The sequence below is a fragment of the Sinohyriopsis cumingii genome, chromosome 18 (assembly GCF_028554795.1).
Source record: "Sinohyriopsis cumingii isolate HCF-2022 chromosome 18, ASM2855479v2, whole genome shotgun sequence".
NCBI classification, from domain to species: domain Eukaryota; kingdom Metazoa; phylum Mollusca; class Bivalvia; order Unionida; family Unionidae; genus Sinohyriopsis; species Sinohyriopsis cumingii.
The window spans coordinates 99,701,210-99,717,122 of record NC_142978.1 but is presented as its reverse complement, the minus strand read 5'-3'; the positions used below and the strand labels follow the sequence as shown (position 1 = coordinate 99,717,122).

General features: G+C 36.0%; 1 protein-coding gene across 3 annotated transcripts in view; it reads left to right on the top strand.

Annotated features, from left to right (window-relative positions):
* Positions 1–15,913, top strand: part of LOC149777583 (protein spinster homolog 1-like) — a 165,918-nt gene that overhangs the window by 126,599 nt on the left and 23,406 nt on the right. For all 3 annotated transcript variants that reach the window (XR_016416191.1, XM_089942207.1, XM_089942208.1), the window contains exons 6-8: positions 175–311; positions 3,960–4,088; positions 11,292–11,487. Coding sequence is in view for 2 of the 3 variants with exons in the window: in XM_089942207.1 (XP_089798333.1) it covers positions 175–311; positions 3,960–4,088; positions 11,292–11,487 (462 nt within the window). In the remaining variant the exon portion in view is untranslated. The remainder of the gene's footprint in view (positions 1–174; positions 312–3,959; positions 4,089–11,291; positions 11,488–15,913) is intronic.

Below are 15,913 nucleotides of genomic sequence, written 5' to 3'. Positions count from 1 at the left end.
TTCCAATGGTATAGTTGTTGTTGAAATAAGAAAAATGAGAGAAGAACCTGCTTTTGTTCAGCAATCTGAATAATACACATTTTAATAGACTTTTCAAATAGATTTTGCTGTCATAAAAAGATTATTCCAGATTGTTTTGTAATATTTAATTTCACATGAATTCATCTATTACAGGTTACACCTATTCTTGGTTTGATCTGTGTTGCTATGATAGTCTTCATCGTGAAAGAGCCCAAACGGGGAATGTCAGAAGGGGGCACAAATCTCCACCATACTTCATTTTTAACTGATCTGAAGGAACTTGTCAAAAAGTAAGTGTTTAACAGATTTGCTTTATAATTTTTTTAATTAATAACACTGTGAACCTTACAGATTTTCACCTTCCACCACTAATTTACCTGTTTATGTACATGAAGATGGCTTGTATTTGCAAAGTTTCTCAAGTTATTATATGTATGTATATGTATATATTGCATTTTTAAGGATTTCATGTTTGTGTTGTCTAAGTTATTATATGTATGTATATGTGTGTATTGCATTTTTCAGGATTCAATGACTGTGTTGTCTTAAGTTATTATATGTGTGTATATGTATATATTGCATTTTTAGGATTCCATGACTGTGTTGTCAAAATTGTTATATGTATTTATATGTGTGTATTGCATTTTTAAGGATTCAGTGACTGTTGTCTTAAGTTATTATATGTGTGTATATGTAGGTATTGCATTTTTAAGGATTCCATGACTGTTTTGTCTAAGGTTGAACCTAAAATAGATGCACAAATTAATTTGATGAAAAACAAGTATTAAATGTTCACAAAAATGTCACTATGTACAATTGAAAATGTCATAATTCATTATTGGAAAATGTCACTTTGCACAGTTCAAGCTGAGCTCTCTGTAGGCCTTTGATATTGGGATTTGTGGGTCCAAAGTCACCAAGATTGCATGTAATGATAACCTGAAAAGAAAATGGGTTAGGTTAGGAGGAGTTCAAAAGTGGGTATAAAATCATTAAATTTCAGGACAGTTGATACAATTTAATATAATTTGTCTTTTTCACTTTAACTGTTGCTATTGTTTATTTCATTATAATATCTATCTTCATTTTGTGATTATGAGAATTCTATATTCACTTTCTATGTATGTAACCAATTTTCTTGCTGAATAAAACTTTTTACGTTCACTCATAGCCTGTCAGGTACACACAAAAACTCTATCCTGAATTATTGACAAAGGTCAAACACTCAGTATAAATTAAATATACATAACTAGTATTCCCGAGAGAAAAACAGCAGAAATGAAATATGCATAACTAGTATTTTTGTGGAGCACAATTGGAAGATATATCTCACTCTCTCAGGCAAACTCTGAAACCATCCTGTGACAGCTTTGGTTGCTATCATTGTTGTTGTTGTTGTTCAAATAAAAGGTATCAAATCAAAGCTAGACAGTGTTGGAAAAATGTAAAGAATGTAAGAGGAGAGATATTAGGAATAAATTGTCATAATTGACAGGAAAAAAAGAAGCACATATCTAAGCTAGGACATAGGAATAAATTGTCATAATTAAAGGGAAAAAATGAAGCACATGTCTAAACTAGGACATAGGAATAAATTGTCATAATTTAAAGGAAAAAAAGAAGCACATGTCTAAACTAGGACATAGGAATAAATTGTCATAATTGAAAGGAAATAAAGAAGCACATGTCTAAACTAGGACATAGGAATAAATTCTCATAATTGAAGGGAAAAAATGAAGCAAATGTCTAAGCTAGGACTTAGGAATAAACTGCTATTATGTGAAATGACCTAGGTCACACGGTACAATGAATATTTATAGTACATGCTGTTGTTGGGACACTTGGTGTAAATTGCAATCATGATCTTGTGTGACACATGACAAACTAGTCAGTGGCTCTATCTGTACTCAATTAGAACTCGTATGTTAAGTGAAAGATAATTAAAATGGGTGGAAGTTTTTGGAGTTTTTATACAGCAAGCTGATGTCTTTACTCGGACTTCTTCACCTGTTACAGAATTTAATGAGCTGCATTTAAGATCAACTCGATAATCTTACTACTAGAACTAAGAAGAGAATTAAAATCTTCATATTATCTGTGAATGTACCTACATGTCTACAATGACATTGTTAATCTTTATACAATATTATTTATTAGTAATAATAAATTCTTGTATTGCTAGACAACACACAAGCAAAATATTATACATCGTATACTACATGACTGAAAACCAATGGGACTCAGTAAAAATTTCAGTTTTGAAGTGGTTTCGATTTACTAAGATTGTCAGATATAATCTAAAATGAAAGGCAGTTATCTCCCGTTAGTTGTAATATGTTATTGATTATTGCCAGCTTCATATTTTATAAATGACAACTTTATATTTGTTTATTAAAAAAACAAATCTAGAGTCTATTGATATTTGTATTATAAGTGTATACCCATCTTTTATTTCAACATTTGCATTTATTTTTATGTAATCTTACATGATTGAAGATCACTGAAATGTAAATTATTGGACAGAGATGATTGGCAATAAAAAATATAATCTACTTTGCTTTGCAAAACAAATGGCACAATGTTAGAAACAATTAAGTTTGTTACTTTAGCCCAAAAATACTAATTAACCTGTTGTTGACACTGGCCATAACCTGTGCCAGTGCATGTTATGGACTTAGTTTAGGGCCTTGCATAAAGTAAAACAATTTCTGGACCGTTAGCCACTCTTATAGCTGGGATCTGGTAACCACCTGTCCATGTTTTGGAGTAGGTTTTGGCTTTATAGTGTTCATTTTATTGTAAAATTAAAATTTGGGATCAACAGTCTGTAATCAGGTTTTGCAGATGAATATTTTGCTTCATAGAATATATATATATATATATATATATATATATATATATATATATATATATATATATATATATATATATATATATATAGATGAAGAAGGAAAAAATCTGGACTTTTGGTTTTGTGAGGTTTCACTGTATAGTCAATACATTTTTAAAATTTCAAACTAAGTACTTTGGCGGTAAATTCATGATAGGACTAATTTAGAGTGTATTGCAACAGTTCTTAATAAGTGGTAAAATAGCACCATATTTCCAGCTTGGGCATACCAATGCAGTAGGCACATAAGGTATTTCCAGCTTGGGCATACCAATGCAGTAGGCACATAAGGTATTTCCAGCTTGGGCATACCAATGCAGTAGGCACATAAGGTATTTCCAGCTTTGGCATACCAATGCAGTAGGCACATAAGGTATTTCCAGCTTGGGCATACCAATGCAGTAGGCACATAAGTAAAGCAACGATTGTGAGGGTGTACAACAATGACTAGCAGTACAATCAAGTTCGTATATTTTTTTCTCACATGTTACTATTTCTGCAGTTACCAGTTGGAAATCGCTTTGTTTCATGTGAAGTACTATATACTTCTCATGCATCAAGAGAAAATCATGTATTTTTATGGGCATCAGTTTTTATGCTTGCTGAAAAAAAGCATCCTTTGATCAGTAGTTAAATTTGTGGATTTTGGAAGAGATTCTGTTGATTCCTCAGAAGGATGCTTGTTCATGGAGTTGTTTGATTTGTAGGAACAAAACAGTCCAGTGAAACTGGTATCACATGTGAAAATAATTACAGTTTGTTTTTGTATTTTGATGGAATAAATGTAAAACCTGTTTTGAAAGACCACCCCTTCAGTAAATCCTGTTTTGAGAGGCTGCCTCTTCAGCTAACAAAATATAGTCTCTCAAGGCAGGTCTTCTCTTAGATAGGTCATTAAATTGTACAAGAAATTAATCAGCACATTTGGAATCAAATCTATAAAAACAGGTGGTTTCCAGATAGCAGTGGTCTGTCAAAATAGGTATTGACTGTGATGTTATATGCCATAGTGATTGAAAAACTTTTGTCCTTTCTTTTTCTTCTTCAGTAAAAGCTTCGTATTCTCCACATTTGGGTTCACCTGTGTCGCCTTTGTAACAGGAGCTTTGGCTCTCTGGGCACCCTTATTTATGCAGGACTCCATTTCTATCCAGGGCAGCGTACCAGATCAAGCCTCGTAAGTTGTAGACAAATCATTGTTGTATCAACATTTTTGCTGATCTTGCATTTAGCTGATGCAAACATAGGTATCATTGTTAATTCACCTCTTGGATTTGATTTGATTTTTATTAGCGCTTTATGGCACCTCAGCACAACAGTGGCTATATGATGCAAACTAACGGTAGATGCTCAAAAATTGTGCATTGAATTGTACAAAAACCATTGGAAAACCAGTCACTATAACCTGCATTCACTGGTTTAGGTTAAGTTTCTGCATTTATTTCATGACCACATAGGTTGTTTGTATGCTATATATATAAAGTCCTATCTAGAATCATTGAGGGGATGCATCTTAAGTAACATTACTCCCTCCTTGCTGAAGTTTGTTTATATTGTCCATATTTTATACATTACTGTCATGGGTTAAATTTTGTATTTGATGTTTATTTCTCAGGGGCTGTTCATATTAGAACCTCAGAATTGGTGATGGTATGCATCTTGTTTTTACCATACTCTCATCATGACCTATATTTATCTTTTACTGGATTTACTTAAGTTTTTGCATCTAACTCATGGCCACATGAGTACTTGGCAAGCTATATGCATAATGTCCTTCCTAGAATAATGAAACTTGGAGATGAGATGTATGTGGAGAAGCGTCACTTAATTAACTTTGTGATTATTCTGTATTTTAAAGTTCATTTCTTGGGTGTTATTCAGGCTTGATCCATTTCTGTTATTACCTGACCCTTACATACAAAGAAGGTCACTCTGACCTGTATTATATGCTTACACAAGTAAAGTGCATGCGTTAGCTCATGATCTTGTAAATTCTTCCATGCTTCATGCATCATAACCTTCAGGAGAGACCCTTTCTGATTTGAAAGTAGGTTTAAATATCTTTTTTCAGTGTTAAACATACCATACTAATGACTGTACATTGTATTTTGTGATAGGTTGCCCTCAGCTGGTTAATTTTTTGTTGTACAAATGAATGAGTTAGACAAGTAGACTACATACTTTTCGTGTCATTGTTGCACCAATGACCCTATGGGTAGGCAATACTGTCTCATGTTTTTCACATTTGGGGGACACATTTTCAGGAGGACATAGAAAAATACTATATAGTACTTGATGCGCTTGTAGTGGTTAAAAACAAGAGACGATCTTATTTGCTGTGACAGTTTTACCAGCATCGCTTTGTCATGCTGCACTATTATCTTTTCCTCAAACACTTATATTGTTGATATAAATGCTTTATCAAGTGCTCAGATAACCATTAAAACGTGTTTGAATATCATGTCCACCTGTAAAGAGCTGCAGTATGAAATCTTATGTTCTGAAACTTGCTCTCTTTTGACATTAGTGTTCACTCATTATCTACGAGCAAAATAATTGCTATATTTTAACACTCACCTGGCCACAGGGCAAAGTTAGCTTTTGGTATGGCCCTGCATCCATTTTGAATTGTTATTCATTAGGGACATGGACATAGTGTACTCACCCCCACCCCCCAATCTGGGGGCCATTCAGCATTTTAAAAGGAAGAAGGAAAACAGAATGTAACACACTAGTAACACTAATAGAATGAAATGATCTTCTTTTGCTTTGACAGTTTTGCCACAATAACTTTCTTGTCTGCACTGTACTGTCATGATCTCCGTAGATATTTACATTAATGCATTTAATGTTTTATCATGTGCTCAGTTCATGAAATCAAAACTTGTTTGAATATTTGGTTAACCTGAAATTAGCCGCACTTTGGAATTTTCCATTTCAGAACTTGCTATTACTTTAGTGTTCACTCATCTACCAGCATTTACTATAATAAATACCCATTCTCTGAATTATCTTTCCTTTCAAATTAAAAAATCCTTCATTAAATGACATTGTGTATTGCAGAAGTTTAGTCTTATTTGACATTAATTCAACTTAAAAATAAATTTTCCTAACTGTAGGTGTAGCTTTAGTGAAAAAAAAAGGTAACCTGATGGCCATCACAGATTTTACATTGCAGCCTGGCAGACTACCACAGATTGTGAATGTTTTCATTGCCTGATGCTTTAATTTAAGATGGATCTTCATTGCCATCTTACACTTTTATCATCTTTAGCAATAAAAATCAGGTCAGGTCAGACATTGGCTGCTCCATTAGTAACAGTTGATGCTACTACTTGTGACTGTTGATTCAGACTGGACAGCTACATCTGGCTCCCTCCGGAAAGTCTTTTCTGGTGGATGATGGATCATCCAGACCTGCAAACTCTTATGATTTTGCCATAAGTCTTACGAAAATTACCCTTAAAATATGGACTTATGGCATACTAGCAAAAACTACAGAAAAATGATCATTGCCAACAAGTCCAGATATTTGATTCATTCATGTTTTTATTTGGATCCGGGTTTCATCTTAGAATTAGTGAAATTAGTCAGGGAACCAGGCTAACTTTACAGCAGCACCGCAGATGCTTTAAACTGCACCTATTTTTTTCATGTAAAGCATGTGCATGATCAAACTGTTGATTATAGAATTTATAAAAATGGTGTCCAGAAAGTGATGCATGTTTAAGACGAAAGGGAAAACATGCATATATCGGATTCTTGTGCATAAAAGCTGGAAAAGACTGGATTATGTTTATTGGACATGACGTGCCAATTTGAGTATGTCTCGTGGCAGGAGATATGATTGCCGTCATCATGTGAAATGGGAAGGAATTTCCAAGAATTATGCCAAGTTGAGAGATAGCAATGAGCCATTGAGCTGCATAGGGTTAGGAACTAGAGTTTGTGCAACTATTCTAGTTGTAAATAAAGTCTACGCATACTTTACGAACTTTTCAGTTGAACATAATGTTTATCGTCAATGCATTGAACTTTTAATTACGTGTTCCAGCTTTACAATAGCAATTATTGATATTTTGTTACACCTTACTGAAAACGTAAATATTACGGAAAAACAATCAACTGCCTTGCTGAGATGGACACGTCAGGGTTGGCAGGTCTGCTGGATCAGGCAGCTGAGCAGATAGGCTCATCCCCCAGCTGTGAAGTCAGATGGCAAGAGCTGTGTGGACAGTGCAGCACATCAGCTAAGGTGTTGCAAGAACTGATGGCCATCCACTGTATCTGAACTTGGCTCCAGATATTTTGATATTGTCATGCCACTGGACAAGTGAATGAAAGCAACTCAGCACATCCTTCCCTCACTAAATCCAACTAATGTGTATGTCATTACACTATTCCTTTTCCCCTACCACCAGATAACTTCAGGTCCTTTGCCGATGGGCAAGCAACAAAGCATCAGGTGTGGATACACTGGGAGCTGTAGCTGGAGACCTGCTCCAAGGCAGCTTAGGGCATTGGGTCACTCTTCATTTGACCAAAGCAGCAGTTGAACTTGGCAGTCCCTGGGTGACTGAACAGCCCTTTTTAGCATGAGGGAAGGGGCTAGAAAAGTTCCCAAAACATTGCCCACTTCACCTTAACCCTGGTCAGCATACTGTGGCTGATGGAGATCCTCACTTAGTGGTCAAAAACCTGATAGGAAGACAAAAGTGTTGCAACTTACCATTGGTGCCTGGAATGTACAAACACTAATGGACAGTACATCGGCAGATAAACCAAAATGAACAGTTCTAGTTGGTAGAGAACTGGCCAGTTTCAACATACAGATAGCATCCCTAAGTGAAATTCGTCTAGCTGAGAAAGGACAGCTCACCAAAGTAGTAGAATTTACACCTTCTTCTGGAGTGACCAAAGTAAAGAAGAGCAAAGGTGAAGCTGGTGTTAAGTTTGCCATCAAATCACAGCTAGTTAGCAAGCGCATAACTCTTCCTAAGGGTGTGAATGACAGACTAATGCAAATGATACTCCAATTGTCTGGAAAAAGATGTTCAGCTATCATTGGTGTCTATACATCTACCATGGCCAACCCTGATTGAGCTCAAAGACATATTTTGTGAAGACCTGGAGTCTCTTATTGTAAAATTGCCAATGGCAGATAAGCTCATCAGCCTTGGTGACCTTCAGTGCTAGAATTGACACAGATCACCAGATATGGCCAAGTGTCATTGGCAAAAATGACTTTGACAAATGCAACAATGGACTTCTTGTACTGAGAAATGCACTGAACATGACCTCCTGATCACCAAACACAGTCTTCTGCCTGCCAAATCACAACAAGATGTCTTAGATTCTCCAGGTACTGGCATCTCATTGCCCACATTCTCATCAGGACAAGAGACAAGCAGGATGTCTGGGTGACGAAGGCCATGAGAAGTGCAGAATGCTGGACTAACCTGTGGCTCATAATCACCAGGCTCAATATTCGGATTAAGCCTTGCATAAGACCACACGGCAAAAAGTGCCCAAAATGCTTAATGTCATCAAAGTGAAACAGGAAAACATGAAATGGGCATTTGTTGAAAAACTGTGCATCCAACTGGATACAATCGATGTAAGCTGTGTGGATGTCCAGGAAAACAGAGCTTCCTTTTGAGACTCCATGTACTCAGTTGTTTACAAAACCCTTGGTTCCACCACATTTAAACATTAAGATTGGTTCAGTGAGAATGATGCTGCCATACAGGGACTTCTAAATGAGAAACATTGGCTACAGAAAGCCAGTTTAGATGACAGTAGTTCATCATCAAAGGAGGCAGCCTTAAACAACATCAAGAGGATTTTCCAATGCAAACTCAACATTTCAAGACTCGTGGCTGAGCAGTAAGATACATGAGATTCAGACCTAGACAGACAGGAATGACGTGAAGAACGTTGCTGATGCTTTGACAATCATCTGTGGGCCATAGTCATTGCTGCTCACTGACAAAGAAAATATACTTCAAAGATGAGCAGAACACTTCAACATCATCTTCAATCAACAGTCAGCGAGGAGGCAGTTGATCAGTACCTCAAATGTAAATCAAGATATCACTTGCTGATCTTCCAGTACTGATTGAAACTGAAAGCAGTTGACCTTCTAAATGGCAAAGCACCAGCAGCAATCTGTCCCAGCAGAGGCTTGCACAGAAGCTGACTAAAACCTTGCAGTAAACGCGGACTCAAAGAACTTAACAAGAAGTAAAATGATGTTTTCATTGTCCACTTGTACAAGCAGAAAGACAACAGACAATCCTGTGACAGCCATTGGAGTATCTCCTTGCTGTCAATAGCAGGCAAAATTCTTGCCAGAATTCTGGAGAAGCATTTTATGTATCACATCAATCAATGGTTCCTGCCAGAGAGTCGATGTGTCTTCAGAAAAGGTAGAGGGACCACAAACATGGTGTTTGCAGCTCACCAACTCCAGGAGAAATGGCAGATACAAAATTCCAACCTGTAAACAACATTTGTCAACCAGACAAAACTCTTTGACACAGTCAGCTGTGGAAGACTTTGAAAGATCATTGCCCAGAGGAGTTAACTGTAATGTTTCAGCAATTCAATGATGGCATTCTCACTCTTGTCTTGGACAGTGGTGAGTCATCTGAACCATTCCCAGTCACCAGTGGAGTCATGCAAGGCTGTGTTGGCCCTAACCCTCTTCATTATGATTTTCTCTGCCATGCTTACTGATGCCTTCCTTGACTATGTTACTGGGATAACATCAGATACTGGACTGAGGACAAGCTCTTCAATCTTAAGAGACTACAAGCAAACATAAAGTTACAAGAAGTGACTTTGTGATCTCCAATTTTCTGACAACTCTTCCCAGAATGCCAAATCAGAGTCTGAAAAGCAACACAGTATGGACCATTTCACTTCAGCTTATAACAGTTTCAGTCTGATAACCATTATCTAGAAGACAGGAAAGCCTTGCATTGAGTCTACCATCATAGTAAATAGCCAAACTAGCATGGCAGTAGACAAGTTCACTATTCTCAGCAGCATACTGTCATGTACAGTGCACACCGATGATGAAACCAATGCCAGAATTGTTACAGCAAGTGTGGCCTTTGGCTGATTATGTGCAAATGTGGGGACAGAGGGATCAGTCTACAAGCAAAACTTGAGGTTTTCAGAACCATTATGTTGCTGATTCTGCAGTATACTTGTGAAATTTGCAGAGTGTTTAGACAACATGCCAAGAAGTTGAACCATTTCATAGGGGCTGCCTGAGGAAACTGATGAGGATAAGATGGCAAGACAGGGTCCCAGACACAGAGGTTCTCACATATGCAGACATTCCAAGCTCACACTCTGCTGATGAAATCACAGCTGAGAGGCCATGTCACCAGGATGTCAAAGGTGCAACTAACAAAGAAGATCTGTGGATAAATATGAATAAGAGGAAAGCAGTCTCATGGTTGTGAGAAGAAATGCTTCAAAGATTCCTTCAAGTCATTCTTGAAACACTTCAGCATTACCCTTAGTCTTGGGAAGATCTCACACATTACTGCTCCACATGGTGTAATCTCATTCATACTGGAGCTGCAGACTGTGAACAGAGGAAAATTGCAGAAGCATGAGCAGGGTAGATCTCAGAACTGCAGCATGTCCTCTATTTATGTCAGCAATTGCTTGGTACCATTGTGAAGTCCCTATTTCTCATCCAGTTTCAATGAAACTTGAAATATGGATTTATGTTATCAAAATCTTGAGATGAATTTGATATCTTTTCTTCTAATAAGAGCCTTGCTTTACTTCTGAGATTTTTTTGTTGTTGGAATTCCACAGATTTGAATAAAAGAAATAAAATGATTCCCACATAATAATTTTTGATAGTTAAGAGTTTTATACGCCATTGTAAGGCAGAGATTATTTTATTATCAATTACTGTTACCAAATTTTGTATTGATTTTGGGGTCCAAGGTAAAGGAAGCTGTGACAGAAAGTAGAATGATTTCACAGTAACATTAGTTCTGTAACACAGACCTGGACCAAACTTGGAGGATGACTTATACTTGGTGTAAGGAAGAAGCCAAACAATGTTTGGTTGAAATGGTCAAAGGTCAAGGTCACTGACTAAATAGATGAAATTTGGTTTATGCAAAAGAATTTCATTTAAATAAATGGAGGACTTAGGTGGGCATATAATGTACAGTTTACATGGCTCATGTTTTAATTCTCTGTTCTGGCTTTACCTCTACTGAAAATCGCAACATTGTTAGAAGTATCACAGAGAATTTAAAATCTCTGATGAGATATGAAACTTGGGCCACATCATGTATCTGCACAAGGCTAGTGAAGACCTTGCTATGTTTGTGTTTATTTTCAGAGTATCTTTGCTGTTTGGTGTAATAACAGTGATAGCAGGATTTGTGGGTGTAGCACTTGGAGCAGAGGGATCCCGCCACTTAAAAAAGTATAATCCAAGAGCAGACCCATTGATATGTGCCTTTGGCCTGCTCAGCTGCACTCCATTCCTCTTCTTTGCCCTTGTCCTCTCTGAACATCATACTGCAGGAACATGGGTATGAAATTTTCACTGTTTAAGAAAGAATTCACTATTAGTCATTACATTTAGCTTTAAATTTAATTGTTTAAAGACACAAGCAAGACAGTTGACATATTAATAGCCTTTCTGACAAAGTACCACATTAATCATTATTAAAATTTATAAGTGTCTTATTTTAGAGAAAAGTTTGGACTATTCTTCAATTTAAGAAGTGTTCAAGTTCATTGAGTATACTTTAATTTATATTGCATATGATAATTAAGGTGAGCTTAGATTTAATGAAAAGATACAAACCAATAATGAAAATTATGTATTTATGGACGATGCATATTTGTATGGAAATTAATTCAGTCTGACTTTAACATGATCAGTTCTGACATCCCTAGGTAAAAATCGTATTTTAATCTAGTACTCAGTTTCGATTCAACAAATACTCACTATTCTTAGTCTATACTTGCACAAAATGCTACTATTTCAATGACATGTTGAATTCAGAATTAAGTACTGATAAACTTTTTCCCGTTTGTCTAGTAAACTGTATGTAGTGCCATTCATGGATTACAATAAGTGTTAACAGATAAGAAACTCTTCTGTTCATCTGAGGTTGTCCTCATGAAGTTATGAACTATGACATTGAAACATGAAACATGTATGTATGAAATTATTCAGGTCATCAAAACATGAATATATGAAAATATACCTTTCAGCAATGGATATGAAGTTGTGTTAGTATGTCACTCGTATTAAAAGAAGGGGCCTCAAGTGGCTAAGTGGTCTAAAACGCTCACCATTCTGGATCACTGCCATCTCACCTCTGTCTGCATGGGTTGAAGTCTCAGGCTTGGCTAATGTGGGTATGTGAGAAAGCTTGACATAAGCTTCTCATGGGTCGGTGGTTCTTCCCAGGGTTTTCCAGGGTTCTTCCTCCACCAGTTATACTGGCCACCATGTATAGCCTATCTTGTGCTGAAAAATGGCATTAAACACTACAACATCAACAAATTAAAAGCATGAAATAATGAAGTACTCCATTCAACCACAATTCTGAAGTTGTGTTTGATGTCATTAATATAGTGAACATGAAATTTTGAAATACATGTTTAGCAATGGCTATGTCATTCACACAGCAAACATGAAATTGCGAAATAATGTTCAACAACAGATATGATGTTGCCCTCATAAAAAGGGCATACATAAGGAAAGATCCCATTATGAGGTATTTCCCAGTTACCCAAAGATGCACTACTGTTGTGTTGGTGCCAAACACTTGACCCCTCAGTTCCTGTGTCAGGCCAACACCAGTGGTTCAGTACATTTAAGCTTTCATCTACAAATACACAGCTGAACCAGGTAATATCTGAGCCAGAAACTCAAGCATGTCTTACTTTGAATACCATGACCTTGTTAAACAAAAAACTATTCTCTGTTTGAACAATTGTATGAAATTGCATGATAACCAAGTTCATATATGAATCTATCTGCCATAAGAATAATCACATGAGAATTTTAAAAATAGTTGGAATACTTCTGATAGTTTACTATATACAGCATACATAATGCAACCCACATGGTCAATTCAAATAAAAATATCTTGAGTGCCATGGGAGTCATCAGGACTACAGGAGCGAGCTGCAAGAAGTTCGTCACCAAGGTTGGCAAACAGGCCAATAAAGCTTTAAATTGGATATGGCGGAAGAGAGAGAGTGATGGAAATGCTAATTTGTTCTGGGCTGAGTCTGATCAACTCAGTCAGTGCACCCCAGGAAAGTATAGTGCTGAAACGCTCTAGGAAAGGTGATCCCCACTTAATGATGGAACCAACTGCAGTGTAAAACTGAACTCAGATATATATATATATATATATATATATATATATATATATATATATATATATATATACAGTGAGACCCCTCTATAACACGGTAGTTGGGAGCCATAGAACCCGACTACGTTATAGACCGAACCATGTTATAAGCAACCAGGTCAGTTAGCTGTAGAAAATTATACATGTACCCACACAAAAAAATTCGGAGAGGGGGTGTAGGTAATAAATATGGGCGGTACAATATGTACTTCATTGACACAGTTACCATCTTAAATTGATGCATATTAAATGAGAAATACACCTGTAGTGAAAACAGAGAAGACATATATAACAGTTTACTTTATTTAGAGAACTACAAATTGGTACATATATGTGAATACTGTTTATATATACATGTCTAATGTATAGCATGAATAGTATCAACACTGTGTACTCACCCACGAACCTCATCATATTCACTGAATCCACAATACAAATGATTCCATCGAAAATATGCACACACAGAGCTTTAAAATATTCAATAATTTTGTCAAGGTCATATTGGTCTGAATTCAGTGGAAAAATATAGCACAATCACATAACGAATGACAAAGCACATTTAGTTTTCAGTACGTCCCAGGTCAGTAAAAGTTTGCGTTTTTAGGCGCCATTGGTAGCGTTTGTAAGCATAAACTTTTTCCCTACAAAAAGAAAGTTTTCATGGCACAGTTAGTGTGTTCCAGTCACGTTGGAAAATGCAAAAATCCATCAGATTCCATCACTTTCATTTAAGTTTGGTACTGACTTCCTTTGATGAAAAGTTCTTTGTTTTTATTGAAAGATTGTAGTCAGCTTTCTTTGATAAGGGTGCATGCATTATTGAAGTCACTGCTAAAGGACAGCTTTGGAGAACCAAACAACTGCCCATTTCTTATTGCGGCGGCAACATCAAATAATTGTATTGCATGATTGAGACCGATTTTTTTTCCTTTCCATTTGCTGAGTACGTTTTCATAACAATCGGTGCTTCAGAGGTAATCTGTTTCCTTTGAAATTTCAGCAAACTATTTTTATCTGGGTACATTTTTATAAAGGAATTGGCCATCGTTTGGACTATTCTAGTTACTGTCCCTCCATGCCTACTGAATAAACCGATAAGTAAGATGTAGGTTTTTTTTAAATATTTTTTTTTTACATTTGTGGTAGCAGCGTGATGCTTCCTTCCACGCATGCATCTGAAAATTAACAAAGGGTCAACGGATGATAGAGACGCAGGTGTTATGGTTTGATGACAGGGATTATTACAGAAAATGTGAATGTTCTGAAGGATTTCATTCTGAGTGAAAAGAAGAGGAATTTTACTTACCATCCACATACAAATGTCAGTTTTTGTAAATATATTAATTAATAGCGAGTGGCCGAAAATCCGATGAAAGATAGATTACGAGATAATAACTCGTCTGGTTGATCTCCATTACCAGAAATGTCAACAACAAAAAAACGGATATTTCACAACATACAGTACTCATGCTAGATGTCATGATAAGCAGATTATAATATAACAATGCACTGTTTAGATGGTTTGTCAATATGGACAAAGAATTTGTTTATGTAACAATAGATAAATTCCAGTGCATTTTATATCCAGTTTGTGGCTTCCTTTCATGGGGCCTCTGAATTTCTGCACTCCAAACCAATGGTTGTATATTAAAGTTTAAACAGCCAACAACGTCGCTGATTATAAAAAAAATCACCACATGGTATGTTTTGCCGCCAATAAGGAAAAACAATCCCAGTTTGCGACATTGGCAAAGACCTACTACGCGATCCCAGAATAAACTTTTTATGCATTATTTTTTGTACTTTTAAGAAGAAAAACTTTTGCATGTACGAAAAAAATACATACAAAATTTCAGGAGCCATGCCACGATCATCTTCTATTATTCATATGTGATCTCTTCCCCAAAATGATAATAGTTTTTACATTTTTTCGCACTGTTAAGAAAGAATTTTTTTGTGTACAAGAAAAATACATGTATATGAAATTTCAGGAGCCACACCACAACTGTGTTATATCCGAATTTGTGTTATAATGGAGCGTGCTATAGCAGGGATCACCATGTGTGTGTGTATATATATATATATATATATATATATATATATATATATATATATATATATATATATATATATCTCTATCTAGTAACCTGAAACTTACTGTATTTAATCTGGTATTATTGTGTTATGTAAAATTTGTCTGACCTAATGGAAATTAATGATAAATTCCAAAACATTCTAACTACTTTATCAGACACAGATGATAGAAAAAAAAGAATATCTTTATGGAAACTCTATGCAGTGTAATCATGCCAAAAAATTAGCTGTGTTTTGTTGTTTATGCTTTCCATTTATCAGACAAACCATGGGTAATCATGTATGCAGTAATGGGACCCATATGATCTATTTTATACATTACACAATTCCTTGATACAAAGAGCCTCTAAATCAGTGCCCCTCCCAAACTGTCAAAGTCTCCAATTGTCCCAAAGGACTCTTTCAGAGCCTATATTCTGCATCAAGAAAGAGAGAATATCCTGACAGAAAATTTGAATGAGTTTATTCAATTCGTAAGCTCACC